The 11,242-nt window shown below is 49.7% G+C and overlaps 1 protein-coding gene across 1 annotated transcript in view; it reads left to right on the forward strand.

Annotated features, from left to right (window-relative positions):
• Nucleotides 1–11,242, forward strand: part of PPP3CC (protein phosphatase 3, catalytic subunit, gamma isozyme) — a 62,735-nt gene that overhangs the window by 47,500 nt on the left and 3,993 nt on the right. The window contains exons 5-14 of the mRNA XM_009997867.1: nt 1–8; nt 2,515–2,660; nt 3,380–3,519; nt 4,092–4,169; nt 4,261–4,355; nt 7,294–7,419; nt 8,343–8,420; nt 9,295–9,321; nt 10,283–10,364; nt 11,000–11,097. The exon at nt 1–8 is cut by the window's left edge and continues 131 nt beyond it. Of these exons, the coding sequence (XP_009996169.1) occupies nt 1–8; nt 2,515–2,660; nt 3,380–3,519; nt 4,092–4,169; nt 4,261–4,355; nt 7,294–7,419; nt 8,343–8,420; nt 9,295–9,321; nt 10,283–10,364; nt 11,000–11,097 (878 nt within the window). The remainder of the gene's footprint in view (nt 9–2,514; nt 2,661–3,379; nt 3,520–4,091; nt 4,170–4,260; nt 4,356–7,293; nt 7,420–8,342; nt 8,421–9,294; nt 9,322–10,282; nt 10,365–10,999; nt 11,098–11,242) is intronic.

An 11,242-nucleotide genomic window follows, 5' to 3' on the forward strand; every position in this document is an offset into this window, starting at 1 on the left:
GCAGGAATGTAAGTATCAGCAGTCTAAGGATTTAAATATATTAACATGTTGTGACTAGGTGTGGGTCTGGATTTTTGTGCCTGCTATGAGTGGTATCAGGTATCCCTGGAGCTGTAAAAACCTGTTGTATTTTTTTCCCGTGCATACGTAGCTCTTCTGTTTCAGCTCCTGCTTAAAAATAGTGATAATACTAAGCACACAAATATATAAGTCCTGTAAAGTACTGAGTGCATGTTGATGTGGCCTCCTGGTTAGGAAGAATGAGCCTGGGTGGAAGAAATTTGAAGACATCTTCCCTGTCTTGCTCATGAGCCAGTTGCACACACACTCCCCCCTCCAACTCCCTGACTTTCAGCAACATATAATTACTGCCAAATGACTTTCAGCTCCAGATTGTGCAGCTGGGATCAGCGATTACAATTGGAAGCAAATAAAGGATTTGTTCTTCAGTGTTTGCACTAGGGAGAATCATTACCTTTAAGATCATTTTAGTGGAGTGAAAAGATAGTTTTCGTGCAGCACTTCCACGGTTTTAAACCCAACGATGGTGAAAGGTCAGGGAATGACCCCTGTGCCCTGAGGGTGACAGTCATTCCTCCATGCCATAAAAAAAATTATACACACCAGCAACGTGCAGCTCTCTGGGGAACAGTTGCTCAAGAACCCGACCTCAAGAAACAGTTACAGGCAAAGCACAAGGCCAATCTTCAGCACTTCATCTCTGGATGCTGCTGGACGGGTACAGAGATAATGACATCTGCTTGCTCAGGAATGAGTTGGGAAACACCAGCCAGCTCTCCTGCTGGATTCTGTCATTGTCAGATGGTGGTAGGTAAGCTCCTGTTGAGCTGGGCTCAGTTTGAACCAGAAAGCCAAATATGATGGGGTTTTTTCCCTTTGAAAAACAGAAGAAACTGCCTTTCCACTTCCTGTATCATAGCAGGCAGCTGGAGAAACCTGTTCCCATCTCTGAAATAAACCTGGAGAAGAGGTGAACTTCCCTTTCATGCCCGTTTGTGCTCTGGACAGATGTGTTTTATAGCAGTGATGGGGCTGTCTGGAAGATCTGCTAACACATTGCTGCCTTGCAAAGGGGCTGCAGATGCAAGAAGACACAGATGTGATGATGTGTGGTGATCTCTGCTCCTGCTCTCTGTTCCAGTGGGAAGTGTGGAGAGATATTCCTGTCATTCCAATTAGGAAGAAATTCTTGACTGTGAGGGTGCTGAGACACTGGAACAGGATTCCTAGGGAAGCTGTGGCTGCCCCATTCCTGGGGGTGTTGAAGGGCAGGTTGGATGGGGCTTGGAGCAGCCTGGGCTAGTGGGATGTGTCCCTGCCCATGCAGGGGGTTGGATCTGGATGATCTTTCAGGTCCTTTCCCACCCAAACCATCCCCTGGTTCCATGATGATACTCAGAAACATGCTGTAAAAGCCAAGCTGCTTTTGGAAAGGCCACAGTATCCCTGTTTAAAGGATCCTCTTCACCTCTTCAAAGATGAGGCATCCAGCACAGACTGTGACCACTTGCAGCCCTGAAGGATCCTGTCTGAGGCTTCGTTTCACCACAGGCATCTGGGTCCAATTCCAACTCCAAGCACTCGTGTCCAGCCCAAAAGGCAATTCCTGTCTTAAATGATTGTGTAATATTGCTGTTCCAAATGAAACAGCTGCTGCATTTCCCAGGCTGTAATCTGCCTAGCAGCTGAGGCTGGGCAGGATCTCTGAGGCTGGAGGTTCACTCTGGATGTAGGAAAGAGATGGGATGGCTTTATTAATATCCCAAATTTCCTATTACAGTGGCAAACCCCCACTAGCCCCTTTTTTTATGTTCCTGTTTGTACAAGTGTTCTAGGTAACAGCTTGAAGGGAGATTGATATTCTTGGCAGTGTCCAGATTGCTCTGAAGCCTTTTATGTCCAACAAGCATTTCCTCAGTCAGCATTTTCAGAAATACAAGGGTGTAAAGTTCAACTTGATGGGTTGTAGACGTCAAGTTTCCATATCACCTGAGCAGTGAGGTTACTTGAACTCATTTATCAGCCCTGCAGCTCATCAAGGATTTTCACCAGAGAGTGCAGTGACAGGACAAGGGAGAGGGGAGTTATAAGTTGGATATTAGGAAGAATATTTTCACCATGAGGGTAGTAAGACACTGAAAGAGGATTCCCAGGGAAGCTGTGGCTGCCCCATCCCTGGCAGTGTTGAAGGGCAGGTTGGATGGGGCTTGGAGCAGCCTGGGCTGGTGGGAGATGTCCCTGCCCATGCAGGGGGGTGGGACTGGATGAGCTTTCAGGTCCCTTCCCACCCAAACCATCCCGTGATTCTTTGCTTAATGCTTCTTAAATCACGTGGGTTTGGATGCATGAATGACTCCCACTCAAAACAAAAAAAAAAAAAAAAGAAGATTCTATATATATAAAAAAAAAGCTCTGCTTACAGGCTGAACACTCTTTGTCGTGTAAATGAATTCAATTCTTCCCTCTTTTCCTCCTCCTCCTCCCATCTTTCAGGTCGAATCAAGTACTCGGAGCGAGTGTACGATGCCTGCATGGATACATTTGACTGTCTTCCTCTTGCTGCCCTCTTAAACCAGCAATTTCTCTGTGTTCATGGAGGACTGTCCCCAGAAATCACATGTCTAGATGACATTAGGAAAGTAAGTAATCTCCGTGGTCCTTCATATAACTCACAATTAAAAGTGGGGTTCATGACTTGCTTGATTCCTGCGTGGAATTTGCCCCTTTACTCGGATCTGGTGAGATTCCCACCCCCTGCAGTGGTTTGGCCAGTTCTGGAGCCCCCAACATCAGGAAGACATGGAGCTCCTGGAGAGAGTCCAAAGGAGGCCATGGAGATGATCCCAGGGCTGGAGCAGCTCTGCTTTGGAGCCAGGCTGGGAAAGTTGGGGTGTTCAGCCTGGAGAAGAGAAGGCTCCAGGGAGACCTTGGAGCAGCTTCCAGTGCCTGAAGGGGCTCCAGGAAAGCTGGGGAGGGACTTGGAACAAGGGCAGGGAGAGGACAAGGGGGATGGATGAAAAGTGGGAGAGGGAGCTGGAGGTTGGAGATGAGGAGGGAATTCTTTGCTGTGAGGGTGGTGAGAGCCTGGCCCAGGTTGGGCAGGGAAGCTGTGGCTGCCCCATCCCTGGGGGTGTTGAAGGGCAGGTTGGATGGGGCTTGGAGCAACCTGGGCTGGTGGGAGGTGTCCCTGCCCATGCAGGAGGTTGGAACAGGATGATCTTTCAGGTCCCTTCCATCCAAACCATTCCATGGCTCTATGGAACTCCAGGCTGAGGCTCCTGGGCTCTCCATGTCCACACTCTGGGGGTGTCTGTGCAGCTTCTCCCAGCCTTGTCCTGATGTTGTGTGCGTTTTCCAGTTAGACAGGTTTAAGGAGCCTCCAGCCTTTGGTCCAATGTGTGACCTGCTCTGGTCTGATCCATCAGAGGATTATGGCAATGAGAAAACACTGGAGCATTTCTCCCACAACACTGTTCGAGGCTGCTCCTATTTCTACAGGTAAGTGGTGATTTAGGGTCTTTAATGCACCAAAGCTTTTCGTGTCCCCTTCCACTAAGGTGTACAGGGACATGAATTGCTGCTCAGATCACTCCAGGGGACTTTGCAGCATACCTGGCTCAGGAATAGTCTTGAGCTGCTAGCTCTAGTGCACAAAATCTGTTTGGTTTTTTTCTCTTCCTGTAATATTGAGCTCTTTTTGGAAATGTTGCTATGTGAAACTGTGGCACCAGACAGCAGAGAAGCTTCTTTGAGCTGGTTGGTGCCCTTGGAGTGGTTTTCAGGCACTGAGCAGTACCAGGAGTTCTAGGAAATGATCTTATCCTGTCTAAAAGGGAAGCATTTTTGCTGACAGATCCCTCAGAGCCCGGGTGCTGGGGAGGGTTTGGCACCAGGGCTCTGTGGAACAACATGCTCTGCAACTCATTTTGGAACGATGTGATGCATTCTGCCCTTGTTTGGGGCCACAAACCCAGTGGATGCTGCAAGTGGCTGGTTCCTCAACCCAAGCCATGAGTGCTGAGTGTTTTCCTGTGCTATGTGCTGACAGAGACTTGCTTTTTCTTTTCCAGTTATCCTGCAGTTTGTGAATTTTTGCAGAACAATAGTTTGTTATCCGTAATCCGAGCTCACGAAGCCCAGGATGCTGGGTAGGTTTTGCAGCTTGGGAGCTGAGCAAGGCTCCCTCTGTGGTCCTGCTGCCCCTCATCCAGTCTGTTTAACACTCGACCTGTTTTTCAGGTACCGAATGTACAGGAAGAGCCAGACAACAGGCTTTCCATCCCTCATCACAATCTTCTCTGCACCAAATTACCTAGATGTCTATAACAACAAGGGTAAGGCTGGCAAGGTCGGGGCTCTGCTGCTCTTCACACCTCAGCTCTGTCCTCATGTGCATAGAAAATCCCTCTCCTTGCCCACTCTGTCCTCTCCTTTCATTCTTAACTCTCCAGTTCTGGAGCCTCCAATAGAGGAAGGAGATGGAGCTCCTGGAGAGAGTCCAGAGGAGCCACAGAGATGATCCCAGGGCTGGAGCAGCTCTGGGGACAGGCTGGGAGAGTTGGGGTGTTCAGCCTGGAGAAGAGAAGGCTCCAGGGAGACCTTAGAGCAGCTTCCAGTGCCTGAAGGGGCTCCAGGAAAGCTGGGGAGGGGCTTGGGACAAGGGCATTGAAGGGCAGGTTTGATGGGGCTTTGGAGCAACCTGGGCTGGTGGGAGGTGTCCCTGCCCATGCAGGGGGTTGGAACAGGATGATCTTTCAGGTCCCTTCCATCCAAACCATTCCATGGCTCTATGGAACTCCAGGCTGAGGCTCCTGGGCTCTCCATGTCCACACTCTGGGGGTGTCTGTGCAGCTTCTCCCAGCCTTGTCCTGATGTTGTGTGCGTTTTCCAGTTAGACAGGTTTAAGGAGCCTCCAGCCTTTGGTCCAATGTGTGACCTGCTCTGGTCTGATCCATCAGAGGATTATGGCAATGAGAAAACACTGGAGCATTTCTCCCACAACACTGTTCGAGGCTGCTCCTATTTCTACAGGTAAGTGGTGATTTAGGGTCTTTAATGCACCAAAGCTTTTCGTGTCCCCTTCCACTAAGGTGTACAGGGACATGAATTGCTGCTCAGATCACTCCAGGGGACTTTGCAGCATACCTGGCTCAGGAATAGTCTTGAGCTGCTAGCTCTAGTGCACAAAATCTGTTTGGTTTTTTTCTCTTCCTGTAATATTGAGCTCTTTTTGGAAATGTTGCTATGTGAAACTGTGGCACCGGACAGCAGAGAAGCTTCTTTGAGCTGGTTGGTGCCCTTGGAGTGGTTTTCAGGCACTGAGCAGTACCAGGAGTTCTAGGAAATGATCTTATCCTGTCTAAAAGGGAAGCATTTTTGCTGACAGATCCCTCAGAGCCCGGGTGCTGGGGAGGGTTTGGCACCAGGGCTCTGTGGAACAACATGCTCTGCAACTCATTTTGGAACGATGTGATGCATTCTGCCCTTGTTTGGGGCCACAAACCCAGTGGATGCTGCAAGTGGCTGGTTCCTCAACCCAAGCCATGAGTGCTGAGTGTTTTCCTGTGCTATGTGCTGACAGAGACTTGCTTTTTCTTTTCCAGTTATCCTGCAGTTTGTGAATTTTTGCAGAACAATAGTTTGTTATCCGTAATCCGAGCTCACGAAGCCCAGGATGCTGGGTAGGTTTTGCAGCTTGGGAGCTGAGCAAGGCTCCCTCTGTGGTCCTGCTGCCCCTCATCCAGTCTGTTTAACACTCGACCTGTTTTTCAGGTACCGAATGTACAGGAAGAGCCAGACAACAGGCTTTCCATCCCTCATCACAATCTTCTCTGCACCAAATTACCTAGATGTCTATAACAACAAGGGTAAGGCTGGCAAGGTCGGGGCTCTGCTGCTCTTCACACCTCAGCTCTGTCCTCATGTGCATAGAAAATCCCTCTCCTTGCCCACTCTGTCCTCTCCTTTCATTCTTAACTCTCCAGTTCTGGAGCCTCCAATAGAGGAAGGAGATGGAGCTCCTGGAGAGAGTCCAGAGGAGCCACAGAGATGATCCCAGGGCTGGAGCAGCTCTGGGGACAGGCTGGGAGAGTTGGGGTGTTCAGCCTGGAGAAGAGAAGGCTCCAGGGAGACCTTAGAGCAGCTTCCAGTGCCTGAAGGGGCTCCAGGAAAGCTGGGGAGGGACTTGGGACAAGGGCAGGGAGGGATGGGATGATGGGGAGGGATGAAAACTGGGAGAGGGAGATGGAAGTTGGAGATGAGGAGGAAATTCTGTGCTGTGAGGGTGGTGAGAGCCTGGCCCAGGTTGCCCAGGGAAGCTGTGGCTGCCCCATCCCTGGGGGTGTTGAAGGGCAGGTTGGATGGGGCTTGGAGCAGCCTGGGCTGGTGGGAGGTGTCCCTGCCCATGCAGGGGGTGGGATCTGGATGAGCTTTCAGGTCCCTCCAACCCAAACCATTCTGTGATTCTATGATTCTATGTGTGCCATGAAAAAGAGCTTGATATGCTCAAGTGATGGTCTCTGGGGAGCTGGAAGTGGCTGGGTTCTCCAACTCAGAGACTTAATCAGCAATTAGCTGTCAAGTTATGAAGCCTAGAACAATGCTTTCATTTCTAGCCACGTGACAACTGAGCACCCTTGATGGATGCTGCCATAAAAAGAGAAGCTGCTAGTACAGGGAAGCTTTTAACTTCCCCATGTCCCTGAAACCATCTGAGTATCATGGGGAACTTGCCTCCCCTGTGGGGGTTTTTTTTTCTACCCCTCCCTTTGCATTTTGGCTCTGTGTTCATCACTTCTGATTTGCACAAATTTGAACAGTTTTGGTTAAATCGACTTCCACTGTTATGACACGTTTTAGTGCAACTGAATGGGTAAAGTCAACAAATATTGCTTTTAAACTGGAAGAGGGGAGACTGAGGTTGGAGATGAGGAGGGAATTCTTTGTTGTGAGGGTGGTGAGAGCCTGGCCCAGGCTGCCCAGGGAAGCTGTGGCTGCCCCATCCCTGGCAGTGTTGAAGGGCAGGTTGGATGGGGCTTGGAGCAGCCTGGGCTGGTGGGAGGTGTCCCTGCCCATGCAGGGGCTTGGATCTAGATGACCTCCAAGGTCCTTTCCAACCTAAACCATCCCATAATTCTCTGATTCTTATTTTAGAGAGCTGGTAGTTTGATTCTGCATGAATCTTGTTGGTTATGAAGCTTCTTCAGTGCAGGTACAACCCCCTGGAGGTGACAGTGCCTGAGAAATGTATTTTCTTTCCTTTTTCTCTCCCAGCTGCTGTACTGAAATATGAAAACAATGTCATGAACATCAGGCAGTTCAATTGTTCCCCTCATCCCTACTGGCTTCCAAACTTCATGGATGTCTTCACATGGTCTTTGCCTTTTGTAGGGGAAAAGGGTAAGACTTGTGGATTGGTCACAGCACCCTGAGTGTTAAAAACCTGTCCCTGGGGCTATGAAATGGGTTGGGCAAGTGTTGTAACTCATTAATAGCACTGGAAAGCAGCTCAGGTTCAAAGAGATCTGCATGTTACTGGGTCATTTCTTGTGAAAATGAAGGTCAGTACCCATTTGAGAACTGAGGGAACAACCCTTTTCTGCCTCTTTCTCCATTGCTGGTGGAGCTGGTCTTGGGTGGTGCAGCCCCACCTCAAGAATTTGGAGACATTTCTCTTGCTCTGGGTTTGCAACAGAGAAATTAAAATCTCCTGTTGGCTTGTGGGCCAGCAAAAAAGAAGCATCCCCTTCAGTTTGAAGGCTTCTTTCCTTCTGGAGGAGGCTAAGCAGCTTCAAATACAACCAAGACTTTTTGCCTCAACTTTGCAGCAAAAATGGTTTTTACGTCTCCCTGTGAGTTTAAATTCCACCTCAGTGTTGGAGCTTTGGAGTTAGGACTTCCAGGTGTGAAGTGCCAAAGGTTTTTGGACTTGGAGGAACCAAAGGTTGAATTCCTTCCTCCCTCCCTTCTCCAGATCTGGCATTTTTTGGAAGCCAGGTGGCCTGTTGTTCAGGTCGGGGTGGGGAGGTGGGAACTTGAAGGAGCTCAGGCTGTTCTGCAGGAATGTTGGCACCTCCTTCCCCACGTCTGTTTCATCTGTGATGTGCTTGGCCAGCATCCACCTCCTTGGCAGAAGGTGTCAAGTATGTTGTCTGCTCCAGGGTACCAGCAGCAGGCAGCTCCAAAAGTGTCTTTAGGTTTCTACTTCCAGAGCAGAAATGACCTTGAAACAGTTTGCTTGTCCAGCTCATCCTCCCAAATGCCTCTGCCTGCCAGGCCTGCTCACCAGGCCTCACTAATCTTCCTGTCTCTATTTCTTGCAGTCACAGAAATGCTTGTTAACATCCTCAACATATGCTCTGATGATGAGTTGATTTCAGATGGTGATGAGACATTGGAAGGTAATAAAAAAAAATGCTATTACAACCAAGCGGGAAACGGGGGGGGGGGGGGGGGGGAGGGGTTGAAGGTGGGTGATGTTAATTCAAGAATGATCAGCACTTGATTTATAGGTCTCCACTTCTTTTTTCTTTGCCCAACCTTTGTACAGTTCTGGGTAGGAAACATTTTAATTTTGGTGTTTTGTTGTGTTGTGTTTTTTTTTCTTTTGCTCTTCAGTCACAGAGAAATTCAATTAGATTCACTGTGACAGATGCTTCTTGCCAGCTACTCTGGAGAATGGTTTCTTGCTCTTTGCTTCTTCCCCCCCCCCCAGTTCAACATTTGCTGCACCAAAATACCCACTCAGCCTTCTCATCTGTCACAGGGAACTCTGGAAAGTGGCTTCTCATGTCACACACACACACACACACCCCCCCCAGGTTTTGGCCCTGGTTTTAAGCTCTGCATGAAAAAGGACAAAACAGTTGCTGGGCTGATCTGCAGTTTGGGTATCAGGGGGGTGACTTGACAGGGAAGTGGTGACCCAGGCTGGGCACTGATGTGGGGTGTGCAGTGAGAAGCAGGGCCATGAGCAGGGCTGAGGGGGGGGGTCTCTGGGGGTCCTGTGGGAACTGCCAGCACAGATCCTTGTAGGACAGGGGACAGCCAGTCCCCCAGAGGAGCACAGAACACCCTTGTGGTACCAACAAGGTGCTGCTGTTTCCCTCAACAGCTCAAGACTTTGAACCCGCTTCTCCCATTGCATTTCCTTTTTGGTTTGGTTGGTTGTTGGTTTGGTTTTGGTTTTTTCTTTCTCCCTCCCATGGAAATTAAATTTGTTTCTTCTATCTCTGTCTCCATCTACTTGTTTCTTGGTGTCTCCTCTCCCTGAAGATCACTACATTTCAAGCTATCAGAAAGGTACCCAGCTAGAATTTGCTACCAGCTTAATTTTTCACTGCCTGTGCCACCAGATTCCTTGGAGTGGATTTGAGTAGCTGACTTAGTGGGGCAGTTTCTCCATCCCCCCCTTTCAGTTTTAACATGGTTGTTTAACCCTTCTGTGTTCCTCCAGGAACTCCAGAAACGGGGTCACGTTTCTAGCCAACTTCTGAATGCAGCCACTTAGTGCATGGCTGGGCCATGGGTGCATGTTAAGACCTCTGGTTTGGCTTCTTCTGTCCTCCTGTGTAGTTGGGCCATGTGAGGAATCTCAGCTGAGAGGAGATGTAGTTGTTACCTCTTTCACTTCGATTTTTCTTTGTCATCTTTGGTTGGTTTCTTGGTCCTTCGTTTCTTTTCAGTTCCCCTCCAAGCTTTTTTTTTTTTCCTCTCTCCTGTTTGGTCTGTTTAGCTGGAAGGGGAGTTGACATCTTGCCCTTTGTGTGTTTGTGTGGGGTCCAAGCAGAGGGGCAAGGCTGGGGCCAAGCAGGTCACTGTGTGCCTTGGATGCCAAAGCTGATGCTTGCCTGACACTCCTCCCCGCGGCGAGCACAGCCCGGTTGTTCTGCAGCCTCCATCAGATCCTTCTGTGTTCTGCCTTGCAAACCTGTTGTCTACATGGCTGAGTCATTTGTGTTACATCCTGTGTAGTGTGAGCCAACCTGGTGAGCTTCCAACAAGACCTATCTGAGCCGTTTCCTTTGGTGGTTTCTACTCTCTTTAGACCTCGTGTCATCTCGTTGGTGTTGCCTCCTCTCACTGCCATCCTGACCTCCATCCTCTCACCACTGTTCTCTCAAGACTGTAGCTGTCAATCCTTAAAAAAAACCCCATGATTTCTTTTCCTGGAGTCAGGCAGGTGCCTGATTGACATTACCTGTCCCCAAAGAGCAGGAAACCTTAAACATGCTGGTGTTTGTTTGTTTTTCCTCTCCCTAAGGTGGGACAACAGTCCGTAAAGAGATCATCAGGAATAAGATCAGAGCCATTGGGAAGATGGCACGTGTCTTCTCAGTCCTTCGGTAAGGAAGCAGCTTGGGCTTTGGGGGCTGAGCTTCATTTGGGGTCTGGATAATGTCCCAAACGTTGGTCAGGGTGCACCAGGCCAGTAGGGTCCTTCTGAGGAAAAAAAAAATCATAGAACCCCAAAGCGTTTTGGGTGGGAAGGGACCTTTGAGATCATATAATAGAATTATAGAGTGGTTCAGGTGGGAAGAGACCTTAAAGATCAACTAGATCCAACCCTCTGCATGGGCAGGGACACCTCCCACCAGCCCAGGCTGCTCCAAGCCCCATCCAACCTGCCCTTCAACACCCCCAGGGATGGGGCAGCCACAGCTTCCCTGGGCAACCTGGGCCAGGCTCTCACCACCCTCAGAGGGAAGAAACCTGATGAGGCTGTTGCCTCAGAGCCATGGCAAAGGTTGGAGATGCTGGTTCTGTATTCCTGGCAGTCTGCCAACAGGATTGCTGCTGCTGAGGTGTCTTTAAGCCTTTCAGCCTGTGTTTCAGCACACGTTGGGAGGGTTCAGGGTTGTGCTCCGTGCCCAACCCCTGCGGGCGGATCCAGTTTTAGTGCCACTCACAGTCTTGCCTGGACCCAACCAGCCATTTCATGAATCTCTCTGTAACTGGTTTCTTTGCCTCTTCCTTGCAGGGAGGAGAGTGAGAGTGTTCTGACTCTGAAAGGCCTGACTCCCACAGGTACCCTGCCCCTGGGAGTGCTCTCGGGGGGGAGGCAGACCCTGCAGACCGGTGAGTATTGTCCCCTCTCCAACCCTGCACCCTTAGACCTGGCCCTCAGCCACCCCCAGAACCATTTCAGGCACTTCCCACAGTCATGCTTCAGGAACCTGAGAGCTGGTTCAGGCCCGTGAGGAGGAAGGATTCAGAAATAGGA

This window comes from Chaetura pelagica, unplaced genomic scaffold (assembly GCF_000747805.2).
Source record: "Chaetura pelagica isolate M959 unplaced genomic scaffold, ChaPel_1.0 scaffold1075, whole genome shotgun sequence".
In the NCBI taxonomy this organism is placed as follows: Eukaryota; Metazoa; Chordata; class Aves; order Apodiformes; family Apodidae; genus Chaetura; species Chaetura pelagica.